At 31.9% G+C, this 21,338-nt stretch overlaps 4 protein-coding genes across 5 annotated transcripts in view; 1 reads left to right on the top strand and 3 right to left on the bottom strand.

Annotated features, from left to right (window-relative positions):
• Positions 1-2,647, bottom strand: part of LOC105258706 — a 28,516-nt gene extending 25,869 nt beyond the window's left edge. Inside the window, exon 1 of one of the 2 annotated variants that reach the window (XM_011270153.3) lies at positions 2,446-2,647. The gene's annotated coding sequence lies outside the window, so the exon portion shown is untranslated. The remainder of the gene's footprint in view (positions 1-2,445) is intronic. The other variant, XM_011270151.3, reaches the window with a different exon arrangement.
• Positions 2,446-11,021, bottom strand: LOC105258725 (myb-like protein X). Its single transcript, XM_011270188.2, has 9 exons — positions 10,993-11,021; positions 10,424-10,720; positions 8,559-9,607; positions 7,528-7,703; positions 6,578-7,077; positions 5,955-6,249; positions 5,150-5,322; positions 4,219-4,347; positions 2,446-2,916 (listed from the first exon to the last, which is right to left on the bottom strand). The coding sequence occupies exons 2-8, from the start codon at positions 10,520-10,522 to the stop codon at positions 4,306-4,308; spliced, it is 2,334 nt and encodes a 777-aa protein (XP_011268490.1). The 5' UTR covers positions 10,523-10,720; positions 10,993-11,021; the 3' UTR covers positions 2,446-2,916; positions 4,219-4,305.
• Positions 11,022-11,389: 368 nt separating this feature from the next.
• On the top strand, positions 11,390-16,331 carry LOC105258705 (calreticulin). The gene is made up of 8 exons (XM_011270150.2): positions 11,390-11,591; positions 13,475-13,579; positions 13,681-13,884; positions 14,317-14,468; positions 14,739-15,005; positions 15,107-15,343; positions 15,488-15,676; positions 15,876-16,331. Exons 1-8 carry the CDS (start codon positions 11,507-11,509, stop codon positions 15,891-15,893), a joined length of 1,257 nt encoding a protein of 418 aa, XP_011268452.1. The 5' UTR covers positions 11,390-11,506; the 3' UTR covers positions 15,894-16,331.
• A 779-nt stretch (positions 16,332-17,110) lies between these two features.
• LOC105258704 (E3 ubiquitin-protein ligase TRIM23) lies at positions 17,111-20,930 on the bottom strand. Its single transcript, XM_011270149.3, has 6 exons — positions 20,467-20,930; positions 19,664-20,224; positions 19,487-19,595; positions 18,441-18,814; positions 17,759-18,127; positions 17,111-17,574 (listed from the first exon to the last, which is right to left on the bottom strand). The coding sequence occupies exons 1-6, from the start codon at positions 20,533-20,535 to the stop codon at positions 17,416-17,418; spliced, it is 1,641 nt and encodes a 546-aa protein (XP_011268451.1). The 5' UTR covers positions 20,536-20,930; the 3' UTR covers positions 17,111-17,415.
• Between the last annotated feature and the right edge of the window lie 408 nt (positions 20,931-21,338).

Here is a 21,338-nt window from a genome sequence, read left to right as displayed (position 1 = left end):
AATATAACGAATATGGTACGGTCGCTGCTTTTGAACACCTGTCTCGCATCAGGTAGATTACAAATATAATTAAAACATTAAACAAAAATCTGTTTAATGCGTAATTAATTAATATAAAATTAATATTTATATTAATTAATATAAAATTAATATTTATATTAATTAATATAAAATTAATATTTATATTAATTAATATAAAATTATACAATTATAGAGGAAATTATTATAAAAATTAAAATATGAAATTGATTCCCGATTATTATCTTAATTTAAGTAAATATTCGATTGAACCACAAATATTGCTCTTTTGTGAAGAATGTTAACGTTGACGATTTGATTCTCTCTAATTAGCGCTAAATTATTGCCGCTTAATCATGTTGGATACAAATTGAGTTAGCGTTGATTAGCGCTGATTAATGTTGATCTTTCAGCGAAAGGCCGGACCATTCAGACGGAATCGTTTTCGGTCCTCTCGTATCAAATCAACGCACAACAGGGCAACAATAGGGCCCGTCGAGATCGGTCGAGCATGTACTCTTTCAGGTCACAGATCACGCACGAGTGAACTTAACAACTCTAGGAGTTTTACACTTTACATTCTCTTTAAGTCCCAAAGAAAACAAAGCTATTTATAAAAGAGGGAAAAACTGAGAGAATCACGAATTTTAAAAATCTTAGAGTCAGAGCGGGAAAGAAAGACAGAGAAAAGCAACCGTGTCTTAAAAATGAACATGATCCAATAAGTTAATCGTACTCGAGGTACTTGATTTTAATATTAGAAATATTCAAATATTAAATTTTATACCTTTAAACTTTATATAGGATACATAGAATGCACAAGTATATCGAACTTTGATTCGCACTTGCAATCCGCCGTTCGATTCAGACCTCGCGGAGAAAGGCCTCGCATTAGGGTCGACTCCGTAGAAACGGATATTAGAAAACAACTCTGTGCACCATGATCTTAAACCTCTCTATAATCGACGTCACGTCGGCCTCGGAACGGCGTGATGTCTAACAAATCACGTGCATCGATAACGCATATATCCCGCGTCCTCGATTCGCTCACCCAAGGATAGATATCCCGGTGTGTCAAAACCTCGACTGACAATAGAGACAATCTCGCGATTCTAAACGAGAGCGCTCCGACTCTATGAGTCCACGTCTACACTTTCGCTTAAAATTTATGCCTACGCAAAAATCGCACGAAATCAAGGACTGAAATGATTTGAATTTTGATACAAGCTCTAGTCTTCTACAGTCTTTTTATTCAGATATCTATCTATTTAATGCATCGACCTCAATTTTGATAAATAAAAATTTTGCAATAATAGTGTGCTTGCTTAACTAAAATTTTCTAGTTTAAATTATGAGAAAAACTTGATTGGCAATATGACTTTGAGGCGAAGTTTCATAAATTGCAGTATTTATATCATGAATTTAATTTTAAGATTGTTTAATTATAAAATTTAATTAAAGAATTTTATTCTTAATAAATCATTAATATTCTCAAAGATGTAAAATATTTCATAAATATTTCTCAAAGATGTAATATATTATGTCGTTTGCGAGAATAATTTTAATTCAAAACTCGAACTGTTTTCTGGGTTTAATAGCAATATTTTCACTCATATTGCGGGCTATTCACCCCGGATCACCGCCCACGCCATTTGCAAGTCTCGTTAACGAACCCTTTTTCGCCCTTTCCTCCTCTCCCTAATAATCGCAATTACAGTCACTGACTTCGATCGATAGAAAATTTCATCGGCCAACAAGCGCCACGTTAATTGGACTTTGCTCTTTAACATTCAATTGTCGCGCGAAACTCCACGAGATCTATATTCACGGCGCTCTTTTTATTTCATTATACTACAATCAACGTTATAATTTTAGTAAAAAGTCTTACAAGACTTATGCAAAGAAAGTTACGGGATCTCTCAGCTCTCGACATCCTCTCGACGCGACTACTTATATATCTATAATAAGGTACGTTTAACGGCGAATGAATGAAATTGAAAGGGCGTGTACGTGAATCGAATTTTAAATATAAGGCTCTCTTTTAAATGTTTTATTCAATATCAAATATTTTATTAAATATTTCCATATCCTAATCATTTCCATACCTAATCATTTTTATTTGTGTTTTATTTGTATTATATGTGTAGAGCGTTAATAAGCGCATTTGAATCATTACAACATTCTGCGAAAGTTGTAACATTGCTCTTTGACAAAAACCAATGAGTAGATATCAGAATTTCACGCTCAAGCGAAAGTTTATTTTAACAAGAAAAAATCTCTTAAAATCTTTCGATCCGACATATTTCATGCTGAAATTTTTAAAGGCGCAAATTTCCCGACACCCTGTACATTTATTCGATTCGATTCACCCTCCACGCGATTTCAACCCACCCATCCGCCGAATCGACGTAAAATCGATCGACTTACCGGAAGAGCGGGCGCTGTTTCCCGGTTGGTTTCGTCTAATTTCCTATCCTGTCCTCCGTCGTCGGCGAGAAATTACGGTCGCACCACCCGGTCGTGAGACTGATACGCGAGGATCCGGCTCCGAGACTGTCGTGATTTCGTCCTCGAGTACGGACGGTCGCCGGTTACGTGCTGGCGATCGCGAGGCTGCTCCAAGACTGCACGGCAGAAACGCCGCGTGCGCGCGCCGCGTCAATGAAAGCGCGCCGCGACAGCCTCCTCCTCCTCCTCCTCCGCTGCCGCCGCCACCGCCGCCGCCACGCAACTCCCACGCAGGCGACACGCGTGTATCATGAAGTTTGCCCAATAGCGCAGAAGGGCGAGAGTAATCTCTCGTGTCTCTCTCTCTTTGTTTGCATTTAAATTATTCTACCTTTTCGTACATCTTAAGCCGGTATTACATTTGTCGTGCAATGTTTGAGAAGAGTACATCTGAAAATACGAAAGAAATATATAATAAATATATAATAAAAATGTAATAATGACATATATGTATATAATATATTTATGTAGGAAATATTGAGCTTGAATAAAAAATTGAAATAAAAGTTATTTTCTTTAATACAAAATAGATATAAATTTACAACGCGTTTTAAAATATAATAATAGGTTTAAATAATATATATTTATAACTCGTATTAAGTTTCTAATAAAATTATGTTACTACAAATTAAAATTCTATCTTGAGAGCGAAAGACAGAAAAAAATAATATTAGTATCTATTAAATATTCAGGAAAAACAATGTTCTATCGTTTTCACATTTTTAATTTTCGTGTCAAAATAAAGAATAAGTAATTAAACGCGAATAAATAAATATTTCAAGAGATTTCTTTTAATAAAATCGAGCTATTATCGAGATATTATCCGTATTTTAAATTATAATTAATATTCGTATTTTAAATAATAATTAAATTATAATTTAAATTATAATTAAATCGATTAAAAATTGGAGCTTTTTTTGATATCTCTTTTTTTTCTTAGCGCTGCAATTTTGTTTCATTCTGCAATTTGCAAAGGAATAAATAATATGCGAATGATTTTCACAAAGTTTCACAACATTCACACACCGGAAGCACGAATATATTGCACAGCCAGGTTAGTAATTGCATAAAGGAGAAATCTCAGTTTCGATTTCATTAAGAAAACCGTTATCTACTGATACGGATCCTATCGCGCCAAAAAGGTAATTAAAAAAAATGTTTCATTCTCGAATAAAATCGCAAAAAATTAAAATTATCGAATAATACATTTTATGAATATGCATATTACTTCCCGATTAATATAATAATCATATATCAATATTAGAAAAATGTAATAGTTATACAATTCGCATTACCTGATATTTTCACGATATAATTACACATAAATTTAATACTTTACGCACAGTTTTAATTTTTCCAAATATTAAATTTATATTTAATTCTCAGCGTCTCGAATTATTAATTATGTAAAATTATTGAAATGTAAAGCGAAATCATAGAGTATAACAAAGAACATCTTTCAATATACTTATTTTACCAACTTTATATTCTGTTAAATTAAATCTCAATTTTTAATATTAAAGTTTCAAACTAAAATCTAGTTTAAATAGTCACAACTTCAACATATCAAAATTTGATGTTAAATTATGATTATAATCTTAATGTAAAAGAAAATTTCTTCAATAAAACTCGATTATTTCGTAAAGGTTTTAATATTTTAATAAATAAATAAGATTTTCTCCGAGTACTCACGTTTTCGAAATATCTAGAAGTACTAGATCGTAGATAATTTCAACGAAGACTCACGTGTGATGAATCTCTGAGGTAGGCGCGCCAACGTCATCTGCTTGTAATAGTCATTTTCTGCAGCTCGCGTATTGTCTGTAAGCAAAAAAATTTTGTTTTGTTTAAAAAATTTTCGTGAGCTCGTTCAAACTAAAATTCTCTCGGTAGAGCCGACAACTTCATGGTTATTCGTTCGCTTCCTTATTTGGTTCCTTATTGCATCCCCATTGTCCTTGTTTTAACATGCTCTCTTGCCTACCTATCTACGGTAGATGCACACTCGTATATTACAGCCTAGATGCTTCCTAGACTCATAAAAGAATTTTTCCGACCCTTTTTCCTTTGATTATATGCAAAAGCGATGTGCAAAAAACCATGAACGAACATTGTGACGCAGCTTCGTCGTATACGTCATCACATGTGCTATTTTAAATATTATTACGTCAAAGAATACGTAATACTTTTGTTACGTTATTGTATAGGCTACTTTATAATATCGATATTTACGATGTAGGCGTTACGATGTAACACAATAATGCCCATTCAAGGTTTATTCAAGATAGCAAAGACTTGTTTAATAAAACTAGTATTATTTTTAATAAAACTCAATAATGTGACTCATCTCTGTCTGCCATCATTTTATATAAAAGAAGTCGTTTATAGGAAAAAGTATAATAGCAAAAAATTTTCATTTCAACTCTACAAAATGCACTAGCAATCTTTATAACACATATATAATAATTTAATATAATAATGATACTTTCTACTCACAAAATTAATAAAAACATTGAAAATTTTTGCCATTGTACTTTTCATAAAATAATTTATTTTATTATGCAATTAATACAATTGCTAAAATTCTAATTTAATATAATGTGTAATATAAAAAGGTATTAACCTTTTTGGCATCCTGCAATGTCGTCGGAACGTAGTGGACATTGATCGCTTGCGCCATAGAACAGTAGTCACGATACAAGATATATTGATCTTTCAAACATCGCTTGATCGCCGAAACTCTCTCCCGAAGCATGATATGCTGATCGTCCAGTTTCGATTCTAAATTCATTGCATCTAGGAATAAAATATTCAATTTTTTTTAAACATACATAAATAAACCAAGAATATATTTATATGCAGAGAATATTTAAGTACTGTTTTATTTTATCGTTTCTTGTCACTCTAGCGTAGCAAAACGCTGGAGCAACAAAGAATGAATCATTTGCGGGCAATGTACGTTTGTGTGCATTTATAACAGATCTATCTATATTGAATGCGAAATATATCAAATGTGTTCTTCATGTGGCTTTACATTGTCAAAACTGTTATTGGTCTACGTTCTCATTGTTTTAATACAATGCAGATTTCTTCTATTCAATGCTAGAATACTAGAATCACGATTGTCAATGCGTTTACTGTAGCATGATTAACTGCACTTCGCATTCAATAAAATATGTATATAAATTGCGCAAATAAAAAAAAAAATAAAAAATCGAAATATATAAAAAAGGGAGTATGCAAAATTAAAAACAAAAAGCGAAAAAAAAAAAAGAATTCGATCTACTTATTAATAGAAAATAATATAAAACCTCTTATATAAGTTTAATATTTTAATATAAGTTTAAATTTAGATATTCAATGAAATTAAATTGTTGAGAGAAAATTAATTTATATATGTTTTTATTTTCATTTATATATATACTTACCAGATTGCGTAAATTCTGCAATCTTTGGAAATTCTAAGGGATAGAAATAGCCTTGGGTACAACCCGATTCCAATCTTGAATTCTTCAGTTCCTGTAGATATTTTTGGAGGTCTTCCCGTTCCTGCTGCAGTCGCAGTTTAACAATTCGTTTCCGAAGTCCATGCATTTGTTTCTCATCAAACCTTGAAGTCTTCTCTTCTTTATGATTTCCGGTATTGTGAACTTGCGCTGACTTTGTAACTTTAATGATTTTTTTCTTTTTCTGGTTACTAGATTTGAGATCATTACGATTATGCTGAAAGCATAAAAGAAAATATTAGAGAAAATAAAACAGTAATTTTTCTTGTCTAAATACGTTATATAATTATTGTATAATGATTTTTTCGATGCGAAAAAATCATTAACTTAACCATCTTAATCTTCTCAACATATTATTAAAAGTGCGAGAACATCTTATGTATTATTATTTCTAGATTAGATACTTTTATAATTATAAAATGTATGATCTTGTACAAAAATAAATTACAAGAAATTTTAATTTAATTAAAATTTTAATTTATATTAAATTTGATATTAATCTAATAATTATCCAGAAAGAAAAAAAACGTAGTATTAATATTTACCATTTCATTTTCCTCTAAAGAGCAGTGACTTTCATTTTCTTCTTTCGACATCTCTTTTTTCCCTTTCATCACATCCTTGTTCTCCGATTCTGTCTTACTCTTGGAAGATTTTTGCGATGTTTTTTTTGCATTTTTCGAGCTTGTGTGTCGCTTGACCAACGCATCATACGCATCTTTGTGCAATTTTCTCAACACTTCTTCGGCATTTTGGGAAATGTGTTGATTCGAACTTTCTTCAAAAACGTTTTCTTTTTCTGTTTCTTTCTCCTCTGATGAACTTGATTCGATTATGTCTTCTGCCACAGGCGGTTCAGTGATATTTATCATTGCGCGTTCTCTTATTTTATTCGATGCTTTCCCATGCTCTTTCCGACTGCTTTCTTGCCGAACAGAAGTCGTCTTGATCTCCGGTGAGTTTTTCTTCTCATCTGTGTTCGTCACATCACCGATTCTGGTCAACGACTCCGAAGAATCAGATATGTTTTTATCGAAGTTTGTAACTGAAAAATTCGTCGAATCAATCGCATTAAAATCTTTGTAAAACACAATGATATATAAATATTTTTTTATCAAAAAAATTTTGAAGCATTAAAAAGAATTTTAAAGAGCTTGATAAATTTTCAAGACTATTTTCTAATGAAGTAAAATTCTTATTGGTTTTGCAACTGTGTTATTTCGAAATTTAGTTGAAATAAATTTTACAAATATTTAATTTTATAAAATATATGTGTGTGTGTGTGTGTGTGTGTATATTAGATAAAATAATTAAAATAATTACGTATATAATTAAAAGATAAATTATTAAATATATTTACAATTTTTATTTAAATCAATTTTTTAAAATATGCATACTTGAATTAGATTTTTTATATTGCAGTATTCTGTTAAATTGGATTAATCCCAATATTAATGCTGAAATCAATTTATTTAAAATATATTATTTATTTTACCATTAGAATTGTTTCTTTTAATCGATTCCGGTTGATATTCTTGATAAGGTTTCTTCGAACTGACGAGTTTTGGCGATTTTATCAAACTCACGATTGCATTATCTGAATTCGTATTAACATAGTTGGGCGGCTCCAAATTAACCTCAGTATTGGGTTTTAAAGTCACATGCTCGTTTCTGCAATCAAACAAAACATTGCATATAATTTTTCCATGATAAAAATTGGATAATTTTAAGAATATTGATGTTTTACTATTTTGCATTTGTATTTATGATTATAAATCATTGATAAGGATTACAATACAAATCATTGATAAGGATTGCAATACACATACAAATACTTTTCGCTTTTTCTGTCATAAATCTTTTGCTGTCACTGTTCTACATGTATAATATATTTGAAAAAACACAATAACTATCACGATAATTAAAACAATTAACATTTTGTATTATTCGTATTATTTATGTTTTAAAACTGAAGTGTAATTCTTAATAATTATAATTTCTAATAAGTAATATTGATTAATTACTTTGGATTAATTCAAAGTTAAATTCTTCTTACTTCATATATGTATATGCGTGTATATATACATATATATAATTTTATTTTTCATAAAAAATAATTCAATTTTAAAATTAATAATAAACAAACATTATTTTTCTACCTCATTTTATATTATTAGTATTATTATTACTATTATTGACATAATAGAGATTTCACATGCATAATTATTATTCAAAATTAATTTGAAATCTCTGTTTAAGATAAAAATATATTTATGGAAAAATGTGCATTTTATGAAATATATAATGTTGTTTAAAAAAATAATATTCAAATTAAATATAAAAATAAAAAGAATATTTCTATTATATCTTAACGTTTCTTATTTCTTCTTTCTATTATGTTTTAATATATCTTAATATTTCTATTATATATGTTAATATAATCTAATTTTAATGTTAATATGATCTAAAATTAAGTATTATATATATATATATATATATATATATATATATATATAAATTAATTACCTGATAGTCTTGTTATTTTGTTGATATTTATGTTGCTCAAGTAACGCCATTTGGATTTTCTTTGTACTAGATTCTGCTAAATCTATTTTTCTGCTCCCATCCATTATTTTTTCGTGCTGCGATTGTGATCGCAAAGTTGAACTCGAAATGTCCTCGAAGGTGTCGTTCGCATATCCGCTTTCAGTTGCCAGCTGTTTAGAACTGCTCGAAACTACTACAGCGTTATCAGCTGCCGAATATTTGGAATTTTTAATAGAATTGTTGTAGTTTTTAGTCGTAATACCTGTCTTGGTATAAGACAATTCCGAAATAATTTCACTGCCGTCCACTGTGCCGACCGATTCCTCAATAACGCTATCATCGCGCAAAGATCTCGAACGATCCAAATTTGTATCCAAACTAGTTGCATTCGGTATTTTAATAGCAACTTTTTCTTCAATCGAACGCTCTTCCGATCTCAAGCCCGAACGCGCTTTGAACGCGCTCTTCTCATTTGATTTCCCGGGCAATCTCGATTGCTTTATAATTGATGAATTACCAGATGACGCTTTTCCTCTCGAAATTTCCGACAATTTATCAGATTCTTTTCCTTTCTCGTATTTTCCAGCCACTTTTGTCCTTTCTTCGCGTCTGGAAGATTTATTGCTAGCCGTGGAAAAGTTTCCTCGTGATGTTTTCGAGCGTGAGAGTGATTTCGACGAAATCATCGAGTCATCGAGCACGCTTTCAATCGAGCTATTCTCTTGAATACTTGTTACATCCGAGATGAGACTTTCTTGCTTTCCTGTAGAACGCGGCGATTTATCTTTCGATGGCATCGTGACATCAAGGTCGGCTTCATCTTCGAAAGGTTCCGGACTCATCTTGTCCGACGTTGATTTCTTCTTCTCCGATGAAAGTTTTGTTTCTTCCGTGCGATCTTCGATTCGTGTATCTGGTATTTTAATGTCGAGCTTGAGCTTCAAGATATTCCTTGGTGATTTCTTTAATTCTGCTGAGGGATTCTCCGAAGGAATTATCGAAACGCTGCTTATCGAACTATCCGTGTTCTAAATAAAAAATGCAATATATTATTAGAATCATTGTTATTTTGTAAAAATTTTTATTCTGATTTATAAAGAAACATTAAGATTATAATATAAAGCTTTAATTCTAATCTACAAGGCCAGATTGTACTGAATTATCTTGGATTTAAGTAATACTTAAATATGTGCTTATTTTTATCTTTCTCTTTAGGCCCGATTGCACCAACATTATTTTAGTTTTAAGCAAGACTTAAATATATGTTTATCTTTATCTTTCTTTCTAAATAAATAAAAACAGACATATATTTAAGTTTTGCTTAAAGCTAAAATAATGTTGGTGCAAGCCTTAGGCCCGATTGCACCAACGTTATTGTAGCTTTAAATAAAACTTAAATATATGTCTGTCTTTATTTATTTAGAAAGAAAGATAAAGATAGACATATATTTAAGTGTCGCTTAAAGCTAAAATAACATTGGTGCAACTAGGCCTTAGATAAATAAAAACAGATATATATTTAAATATCGTTTAAATCCAAAATAATGTTGCAACCTAGCTGAAATTAAATGTTGAAATAATGTAATAATGCTGAAATTGTTGAAATAATGTTTTAATGTAATTAAATATTGAAATATATCTTCTTTTATTTTTCATATACAAAATAAGCAGTAGAAAATAAATGAAAATGACTGCATAGATGTAATATATAAATTAAAATATAAACATAAAAGTATTTTGTTTTCTACAGGACTTAAACTTTCATGAAATTTTTGTCTCACAAACTTCCTCTCTTTCAGGATTCTTTTTCTTTTACTTTCCTCTTATTTTTAGGAAATACTCACTTCTTTATGAGTCCATTTTTGCTTCTCACGTTTCATCTTGTATTTCTCCTCGATTTCTTTCAAACGCGCCAGCGCCGCGTTCGCTTTCGAAGAGAACATTTTTCCTTTCTTTTTTTAGATTCGAGTATTCAGTCGTTAAATTTAGCTAACAAAATCTGCTTGACTTTCGCATCACTTGTAAATTTCACTTATTCACGAATTAGAGGTTTTGTTTTGAAGTGAGTCACGATGGATTGTTCTGCTCGTTGTCGCCATGAGTTTATCTTTTTGTTGCCAAGGAAACAACCTGGCATACATCTAACACATATTATACCTAAGTGTTATTACAATACTAATATTTTATAAATTATAATATTTTATAAATTATAATACTATTAATGTGCTTTTGCATGATTGCGACAATCGTTAATTAAATTTCCACAAATATTTGATAAGAATTTAAAATTCTCAAAATAAATGCGTTCTTTTCCCTCAAGCAGAGGTATTACAGAAAGAAATATAACATCGAAAAAGTGATATATCTTAATAAAACAGAATAGAAAACATGTAGATAAATAATTAAAAGTTACCTTCACCTTCAATCGGACTTGAATTTTACGTTCTTCTACTCGAAATATACGCAAATATCCAAGCATCTCCGACGCAATGTTAGAAGTGGAAGACCGAGATTTGACCGGGAGAAGAAACGCAACCGGTTTGAAAATGACGGGTATCCTCGCAGCCAATCAGCGACTTCCACCGCGTCGGACGCCCTCGTACAAATTTCACTGTCGGCAAAGAACGCTACCGTATCAGATACCGACGACAGATAAGAGCGGCTGCGATAACCACTGACGCGAGGTTATGTGCGACGCCGCATGGCCAACCGCGACCACGGTGTGGCGCAACGTTGGTAGAGCGTGGTCGGCGCTGATTGGCCGGCGCGCGTCCGCCAATCGGCGCGTTCCATCTGTCTACCCTGATGGCCGCTAAAGTCACCAACCACGTCCGCCGAACGAACATTATCGGCCAGTTCGTCGTGGTGGCAAGTGCCTCCTTCATCGTCGTCTCTTCGGGATCACGTCGTTCTGTCGGCGTCCGAAAATGCGGTCTCTCTGCACGTTTGTTCTACTCGTAGTACTCGCTATTGTCACAGCGGACATCTACCTGGACGAGAAATTCAACGATGGTGAGTAATAATCGTCCTTTCCGGAGTATCAACCCGGCCGCCGAGACTCGCGCGGCGGCTTGTTCCTTTGCCACGAAGACCGTGGCGAATCCGAGGGCCGCGATCCGCTCTCACGGTGAACCACACCCTCGTTCGCATTTATTTCGCGTCTTCTCGTTCCTCGATCCTTGAGGACAACGCATCGAGCGGAATGGAAGAGGCGAAAATATCCTTCGCACGCGTCGTGTCTCGCAGGAGAGACGAGGACGCGGTCTCTCCTTGGTAACCGCACGCCCTGTCGCGCTTCCATGGCTTCGTGTTGTCCTGTCGACCGACGTCTTTCGGTCACCTGCCTCCATCATTTCCTACAGTACGAAATCATTTCGGGCTACGCACGACTCGAGAGAATCACTCGCGATGTACATACACATATCCGCGATATATATATCATGTCATAATTTTTCGAAGCGGTATCGGCCATATGCGCCACGACGCGCCGGGGTGGGAGAGAGAGAAGGAGAGAGATAGATGGAAGCATCGAGAGGCCGACACGCAGTCGGAAGTCTAGTCTCTCGTGGCAATCGTGCTAGCGCGTGGCACCTCGTTTATCGCCATCGACACGATGCCTCCAGATCGATCAATCTGCATGCTCGACCCTCCGGTTAGCGGTGAACGACGTGATAAGAGCGATGCGATGCCGATTTCACTTGGTCAAGATTTCGATGCCGGGCGAAAATGATTCCTCTCTACGGATCCGTCCATTTACGCTTAATTCTGCCCTCATCCTGTTTTCCCTCTCTTGCTCCGAGACCACCGTATCTAAGGCTGTCTCCTTTTAGGCATGCCGAGAAAAGATAAAAAACCCTTGATCGATGAACGGATCTTTCCGGTGACGTGGATGTTGTCCCGTTAAATTCAGATTCCTGGCAGATGCCGACAAGATTTGTCTCTGTTTTATTTATTTTCCTTAGCTCTTTATTCTTCTTTTAACTATAGGTGTCTGTTTTGCTGAAATATAAAGCGCAAGAAGTACACGTGATATATCTTGGTTTTTTTAGCTACATTTTGTACATTTTTTTCCGTGTATATAAGTCGGAGTAAGAAATAGATACTTGAACGTTGGACAGAGAACGAGACAAGAAAAGAATGATAAAAACAATAAACTTCTTATGTTTATTTCAATGACAATGGAACGCGACGACTAGCTTTATTTTTCCACATCTTTTGGAAATTAAATTTGCCGAAATTGCCGACGAGGGATAGTGTTATCTCTCTTTGTCTCTCGAGTTATATGGTACAGTTATATATCGTCGCTTTTTTAATTTTAACCGGTTCTTGCCCCCTCTCGTTTACCTTCTTGCTCGAGGATGCAGCAAGGATTTCATGCAAATATTATCGCTTTATATTAGTTATTTCTTAGATGAATTAAAATTCCACGAATCTTTCGTAAACAGAAATCACATATAATTATATATAGGTGATAATACATCATGTGTAATGATACATTTAATACACATTTACTCATGAAATTGAAATAATATATATTACATGTATGAATGTATAATATATTAAACTATAATATATAAAATATATATAAAATACAATTTATAAAATATACAATATATAAAATTCAATTTTTTTCTAATTTATATTTTATTCATTAATAAATAATAAATTGATAAAACCATCTTTATATTTAAATTTAATAGCTTGAAATTATTAATGAATAATAATGTATATTAATGAGTAAAAATAAATATAACATTTTATATAAATCTTTTGTATACATACATACACACACACATATGTCAATAAAATATATATTAAAATTGAAGTAATAATGTGTATATATTATAATATTTTTGTGTGTGTATATTATTTTATAGAGAAACTTGTCATTTCAGATTCATGGGAAAAAACTTGGGTCTACTCTGAGTATCCGGATAAAGAATTTGGAAAATTTGTTTTAAGTCATGGAAAATTTTGGAACGATCCAGAAAATGATAAAGGTACTTGAAAGAATATATCAGCGATTACAATTTATGAAATATAAAATTTTGTTTGTTTATGTGTAAAGAGCATTTTCTATATTTTTCCACATTTTTCTCAGGTATTCAGACATCACAAGATGCAAGGTTTTATGCTGTCAGTAAGAAATTCACTCCGTTCAGCAATAAGGAAAAGACTCTTGTTATCCAATTCACTGTCAAGCATGAACAAAACATTGACTGTGGTGGTGGATATCTCAAAGTGTTCGATTGCTCAATCGACCAGAAAAATTTGTATGGAGAAAGCCCATACCTAATTATGTTCGGTAAGTCTTCTTATCAGAATTGTGTTATCGATAACGAATTCATAATAACGATAACGATCCCGAGCCTAAGAGTCACTGGTTATATCAGTGTATGACAAGTGCTATAGGTCCTCGGAAAGCAATACTCTTTCATATGCCCTGTATATAGCGATTATGCATATTGCAGGCACCAGAAAAGATACATGTATTATAACACTTAATTATCATATACAAAATTCAAACTATTTTATTTATTTTAACATATGAAAAAATAATTATCTTAGAAATTTTTAAAATATGCAAATAAAAATTTTAACATTTATATATATATATATTATTATTAATCATATTCTTATATATTACATATAATTATTTAAATTTATATACATACTTATACTTATTTAATGAATTAAAAACATCAATTTTAACATTACATTATTTGTTTTTATACAGGACCTGATATTTGTGGCCCAGGAATTAAAAAAGTGCATGTCATCTTTAATTATAAAGGCAAGAATCTTTTGATAAATAAAGACATTCGCTGCAAGGACGATATCTACACACATTTGTACACGTTGATTGTTAAACCTGATAATACATACAAGGTAAATATTCACTATATATTATATTATATTATAATGTGCCCATGAATTATCATATCGAGCTTAGAGTCTCATGTCTTCACTGATTGCCGTGGAGGACAAGTGCTAAAAGATCTCGTAAAGCAAAGATTATCTTGTTTGTTTATTGCACATGAGCTATATGATTTATTGTGCGTGTACGGCAAAGATCAACATATCAATTTACTATTTGTTTAAAAATTATTGCTAGAAAGTTTGCTGATTCGATTATTCCTCAATAAAATAACTTTTCAGGTACTCATCGACAACGAGGAAGTAGAGTCCGGTGAGTTGGAAGCAGACTGGGGTTTCCTCCCTCCAAAGAAAATCAAGGATCCATCTCAAACCAAACCTGCAGATTGGGATGACAAACCCAGTATCGATGATCCTGAGGATAAAAAACCAGAGGACTGGGACAAACCCGAGCACATTCCTGATCCTGAAGCTACCAAACCTGAGGACTGGGATGACGAAATGGATGGCGAATGGGAAGCACCCATGATCGATAATCCTGATTACAAGGTTCGTATATTGAAATTGATATATATTCAGAATTTTATATAGTACTTCACGACACAATAAATCTTATTTATTTGCTTCTAAAAATTATGTAATAATTTCAGGGTGAATGGAAACCGAAACAAATCGACAATCCTAACTATAAGGGACCGTGGATTCATCCCGAAATCGATAATCCTGAATATACAGCTGATCTCGAGCTTTATAAGCGTGACGAAATCTGCGCTGTCGGTTTTGATTTATGGCAAGTTAAATCTGGTACCATTTTCGATAACGTTCTAATCACCGATGATCCGGAAGTCGCGCGCAAATTCGGAGAAGAAGTCTGGAAACCTACATTGGTAAGTATTCGATTCTTGTTGTTACATTTTTTATATTTATCTTATTACAAATGTGTAACTGATTGATTCATTGCATAGTAATATTTAATTTTTATGAATAAGATAAATACATTGAAAATATTCTGTTTATTCTAAAAATTATAGGAAGGTGAAAAGAAAATGAAAGAAGCGCAAGACGAAGAGGAAAGGAAGCAAAGAGACAAAGAGGTAAAAGAAAGCGAAAGCAAAGACGAAGATGATGAAGATGAAGATAACAATATACCAGATGCTGAAAATGAAGATAATAATATACCAGATATACCCGAAGATGATGATAACGATAAACCAGATGAAGTAAGTATCTATATATATTAATTTATATTTTATTTTAATAAAATTATGAAACTTTGAGTGCTTATGATGTTTACATTTGTTCCGATATCTACTGACGATAAAAATTGGAATTCCTCGTTTCTGAACACATCCATTTTAACAAAATGTATTGATTATGATACTATCAATTATATTAATGCCTTTATCCTTCTCTTTATAGGAGCATGATGAATTGTAAATATAAATGAATGTGTCGCGCGTGGACGTAAACACACACAGACTGTATTCCAGAAGCTACGTGGTCGCGACGCGTACTAATTCTCCCACAGGCACAAAATTGTAATCTAAAGACATGCAATAGCAAGAGAACAGGATAATAGTCTCGTCGATTATGTCGCCATATTTTCTACGAAGATGTTACGTTGAGTTCGGTTTTAGATTTCAAAATAAAGTCTCGCCCAATATTTCAGTAATTATTTTGGTCTTGGTATCACAGCGTCTAAACATTTTTAATCACGATATAATTTATTACTATTCGAGCGCAAATTATCCTGAAATATTAACTTGTAAACGTCGATCGTGTAAGTATAGATCAAGTGATTGATATTTCCACGAGATACATCGGATGTGTGTGGAATACAAAAAAAAAAAACAATATTAAAAATTAGAGAAAGAAGTAAGAGTCATCTAGCCCGTGTTCACCATTGGTGCAACTCCATAAAAGACTCTATGTTGTTTTTGTTTGTCAAGTGTTTTATACATTAAAAGATAATTCATGTAATTTAAATATGATGCTAAATATATTATAATATATATTATTAATAATAATATATATTATAATACATTATATATATATATATAATATATATTATTTCAATTTCTTCATATAATGTACACATAATTAAAAAACGCTCCAATTAAAAGAAAGAAAGACAAGGATGAATGTGTGCAAATATGACTGAATGATAATTGGTACGATGTATCAGAGGCAACACAATAACCGATGTAATAAAATAAATAAGACTTTTTTAGATATGCTTAGAACTTATTTTTATAGTCCTTAAATACTCTCATAATTCAATCATACATAACCTAATCCTATTTCTAATTTATTTTCATTATTTATAATAATGTGTATGAATTGACTGTACAAATTGCTTTTAATTTTCATATTATATGTATATACATACATATACAGGCTATTTTATGGTATGTTTAAATATGATTAAAATCTTGTAGTTCAATTTTTATATTGGGAAATAAACTAATATTATTTGTATTTGAAACTATTTTTTTGATGTAACACAGATAAACTTGATAGAGCAGACTTTTTTCGTGTATTGACGAGCTAATATAGATCTACAGCAATATATTAGATATATTAACTTATATTGATCATCCACGCTCACAGAGCATATAAAAAAATAAATTTAAATTATATGAATATTAATTAATAAATTAAAAAAAGAAAAATTAACGCACGAAAGTATAATCGAGTGTTGTCATAAAAAATGATTGAGAAATTTTTCATAATAATTTCTCAAACAATAATACTCAATAGAACCTATTTTGCAAAGAAATAATTTATAGAAAATAATCATTTTTTACATCAAAACTCACACGATATCTTTCTTGCGTGATTTTTATTTACCTAATTTCAGTTCGCTTCAATCTGTCCTATGTGGAAACCACATTAATAAACGCGCAATGTGTCTCTTTTATTTCTTATCCACATAAATAGTTTTATACAAAAAAAATCTCTACACGCATTGTGTCAAGAGCCAATCAAGACCCTGCAGGGTACCATTGGTATTAGTAATTAAAGATGAGCCCTGAATATGCCATACTCTCGCACAACAAAGTTTATGCAAACCAAATATATCGACTAATTCCTCAACACTTGCACAACCTGCAATATCCTGTAAAAATATACATTTACTGGAAACTTAAATTATATAATTTAAATTCATTTAAATTCATTCGAATTTTTGCAAATTACAAATTTAATCCAAATATTACTAATGTAAATATTGATATAAAAAAACATTTCATGTGAGAATTAAATATATATTTACAATACAAATAAGTAAATGTTATATTTACCTGTTTATTAGCATAGATTAAAAGCAGAGTATCCTTCAATTCTCGTTCATAAAGTATCTTTGATAATTCATTTTGTGCTTCTTCAAAACGAGATCTATCACTAGCATCAATTACAAAAATGACAGCTTGTGTGTTATGATAATAATGCTTCCATAATGGTCTAAATTTTTGATGGCCGCTAACGTCCCAGAGAGTAAACACGAGATTCATGTATTCTAAGCTCTCAACATTAAAGCCAATAGTGGGAATCGGTGGGCTTGACAACGTAACACCACGCATGGCGGACAGAATACTTGTCTTTCCCGCCCCGTCTAGTCCCAAAATCACTACGCGCATATCGATTTTTGTTCCAATATGTATCCTATTATCCTATAATAAAAGAAAATGCGTTAGAAAAAAATTAAAAAAAAAAGATGAGATAGTAAACAAGGCAAATTATATAAAAAAAATTTGATTACTGTAATTATGTTTTTTAAGAATCAGAAATGATTGCTTTGAAATAGCTTAACAAAAAGGATAGATATAAAAATTTACTATAATTGTTTTATAAATCATTCAAATTATTCGAAATCAAAGAATTTATATTGTAACACTGTTCCAGAACAACTGGAACAATTAAGATAAATTATATATAATTCAACATCTACAATGTTTTATCTAGAATGAAAAAACTTTAACAAACCTTGCTGAATATAATTGGTATAGAGGATTCGGGACTAAGAAAATCCGGTCCCAATTGCGCGTAATGCTGTTGCTGTTGCTCCAACGTCGCCAAAACTTCCTTGACTTTTTCTGAGCTACTTAATAATTTCCAGTCTTCAGAATCGAGTATACTCTCGCATTGGATACACACACCGGCCACATGTGATCTCGTAGTCGTGAGATCTTTTTGTTGCTGTCTCAACGCGCACAATCTACCACGAGTTTCCGTCTCGATATATGCCATCGCCGTTTTTTCTTGTTCAGCTAGAACAGCGCGTAATTCTTCGAAGTGATATCGTACTCTCCTCCTCGCGTCTTCGATTGCCCAACCCTCCAATTCTTCGATTACTATTTCTAAAATTATGAAATATAAATTGACAGAAAGTATATAAAGATATGAGAGAAAGATATATACAATGTAAAAATACAATGTAAAAGGCTTTAAGTGTATAATTTTAATATAAAAAATAGCGAAAAGAGAACCAGCACAATAAGTCAAACATTATATAATTTATTGAATTTAAAGAAAATTTATTCATACAAATGTAAAAAATTAATGATAAAATTAATGGATATGTCCTACAAAAGCTTACTAATAAATCAAAAAGCGTGTATACGTTAGTTTTTATTAAGATTGTATATATGAAATAAATATATATATAATAAACAATGTAAGTGGAAAGGAATAGGCTAATATAAATCAAGCGCAATAAACAATGCACACAAGTGTTTAAGAGTATTTAAATTATTTAATGTACGTTTCAGTCCTAATTTGGCCCATCTTCAGCTATTAGCAAAAAATAATTGAAAAAAGCCATAAGCCATTCCTTTCCACTTATACTGTTTATATCTGAACATTATTTGATATATGATAAAGATTTAGATTTAAAAATACATTCACACAACAAAAATTTATATTTTCTTTTCTAGTTTAGACTCATTTCTTTATTTTCATAAGAAAATATAAATAATACATAAACATTACATAAATTGAAACATAAAATAATACATAAAGTAAAACAATACCTATTTTATGAGCGGTGTCCCTCATGCTTTCCATAAACTGCGTCATTTTTTGCAACGCTGCAATAATGGACTTTCTAATGTTCTCGGCCTCTTCCTCCACCAATGCCGGCTATCATTTAAAGAATAGGCAAAATTGTACAATGTATAAACTGAGAAGTGTGCTATAAATAAAGTTACCTTGTGTGTGCTATGTTTGCCATATTCTTTACACAGATAACACATCAAGGAATTGTGACAACCTTCTTGGGTGCATGTAAATTCGGCCACATGCTCCATGTGTATTGGACAGCGAGGTTTCTCACGTGGCTTCTCTGACAGTGGCACTCGTCTATGTTTTCCTAATGTTTTAGATGAATGTGTGGCGGTGTCACATGTCTCGCACAAATGCGTGGCACAAACAGTGCAATAGAGAACAGCAATGTGAGCTTCGTCTTCATCGCACGACTGATTTGATTGATGCCTCTCGCGTTCCAACACCACTGTCTTCTCACTATTGGATTGTTCCAACCGTTCGAGCAGTTCGATGAGTGCAAAGTTCTTCTTCAGACTATAGACACTGTTCTCGTGCACGGCGGTGGGTTGTCGATCAAAAGGACACAACAGAAACTGCTGATCCTGCATGCAAGTTCTCAATCGTAATAGGCATGCATGGCACACTGTATGTCCACAGTGTAACAAGCGTGGTACTTTTACACCATCCACGGTAAAGACCTCTTCACAAACGCGACATTCCAATACCTATAAACATTCAGATATATCTTTAGTGAAAAATTATCAGTGAAAAATAAGATAATTACTTAATATCTGGTTTGATAACTAAATTTAATTTGAGAAAGTTTTATCAAATTAAATATTTGACTTTGTGTATTATTGATGTTAATGTATCTAATATATTTGTTAAATTTTCTAAATTTAATATAATATATTAATATATTTAATATAATATATGAATATTGTCCCAAACTATATAAATATCTTACATTCGATTTCGGCATCGTGTTCAGCGAATGCTTTAGATATTTACTCAGTCGATCGGTGTCCTCGCTCATTACGCTATTTCTTTTGCCTTTCACCAAGAAATTCAGCTATAGCGTCCACAATTGGAGCACAAGTGATGGAGGTTAACTTTAAATATCGAAATCTACGCTTTGCGTGAAAGGAGGTTTAAATCATTAAATCATGATGAAACCGCAGAATGGCGCAGCAAAACTATACATATAACAATGATACTGCACATTATTTTGTATTCTATTTTCGGATGTTTTCCTCCGCGCCTTCATGCCTATTTTACCCTTCCTTTAGTTGTCACTTTTGCGAATATATCATCAATTTTAATGCATTTTGTTTTCATTCTTAATTGGTTATCTCATCTTCAAATTCTGGCAATTCTTCTTTTCTATCTACCTTTATCGATCTGGTTCAGTCGCAGGCGAAAAAGAGATATCTGTTTCAGATGGAACATAGCCAATCAGAGGAATTGATTCGCTAAAAGAAAACTTTGGATTGGCTTTGATTGCGCGTCTCATGGTATATTTTATATTTAAAAAGCAAAAAATAGCATGTCAGCTTAATTTTATTCTCTTTAAAATACTCATATTATTATAAAAAAATATGTACAATTAAATTACGATAGAAAATAAAATTCTTTTTTCTGCACTTTTACAAAATATATATGTGATAAATATCTCTGAAAATAATCATAATTGTGAATTGCTAGGGTCGAGAATTCTCCTCGTGCAATCATATCCAATGCAATAAAAATTAGACATCGGAAGATTTTCGTATTTTTCTAAAAAATCTTATTGTTAAAATGTATATTTTTAATTAATAATTAATAATGTTAATATTTTCT

Source organism: Camponotus floridanus, unplaced genomic scaffold, assembly GCF_003227725.1.
Source record: "Camponotus floridanus strain SB8 unplaced genomic scaffold, Cflo_v7.5 scaffold129, whole genome shotgun sequence".
NCBI classification, from domain to species: domain Eukaryota; kingdom Metazoa; phylum Arthropoda; class Insecta; order Hymenoptera; family Formicidae; genus Camponotus; species Camponotus floridanus.
This window is presented reverse-complemented; position numbering and strand designations above follow the sequence as displayed.

Coding starts and splice junctions, on each gene's coding strand:
- LOC105258705 (XM_011270150.2), top strand. CDS start 11,507: ATGCGGTCTCTCTGCACGTTTGTTCTACTCGTAGTACTCGCTATTGTC. Junction 14,469..14,738: donor AACCTGATAATACATACAAG/GTAAATATTCAC, acceptor ATAACTTTTCAG/GTACTCATCGACAACGAGGA. Junction 15,344..15,487: donor AAGTCTGGAAACCTACATTG/GTAAGTATTCGA, acceptor TAAAAATTATAG/GAAGGTGAAAAGAAAATGAA.
- LOC105258704 (XM_011270149.3), bottom strand. CDS start 20,535: ATGAGCGAGGACACCGATCGACTGAGTAAATATCTAAAGCATTCGCTG. Junction 20,225..20,466: donor ACACGATGCCGAAATCGAAT/GTAAGATATTTA, acceptor GAATGTTTATAG/GTATTGGAATGTCGCGTTTG. Junction 18,815..19,486: donor GGACACCGCTCATAAAATAG/GTATTGTTTTAC, acceptor TCATAATTTTAG/AAATAGTAATCGAAGAATTG.
- LOC105258725 (XM_011270188.2), bottom strand. CDS start 10,522: ATGTTCTCTTCGAAAGCGAACGCGGCGCTGGCGCGTTTGAAAGAAATC. Junction 9,608..10,423: donor AAAAATGGACTCATAAAGAA/GTGAGTATTTCC, acceptor TTTTTTATTTAG/AACACGGATAGTTCGATAAG. Junction 4,348..5,149: donor CATTGCAGGATGCCAAAAAG/GTTAATACCTTT, acceptor TTTTGCTTACAG/ACAATACGCGAGCTGCAGAA.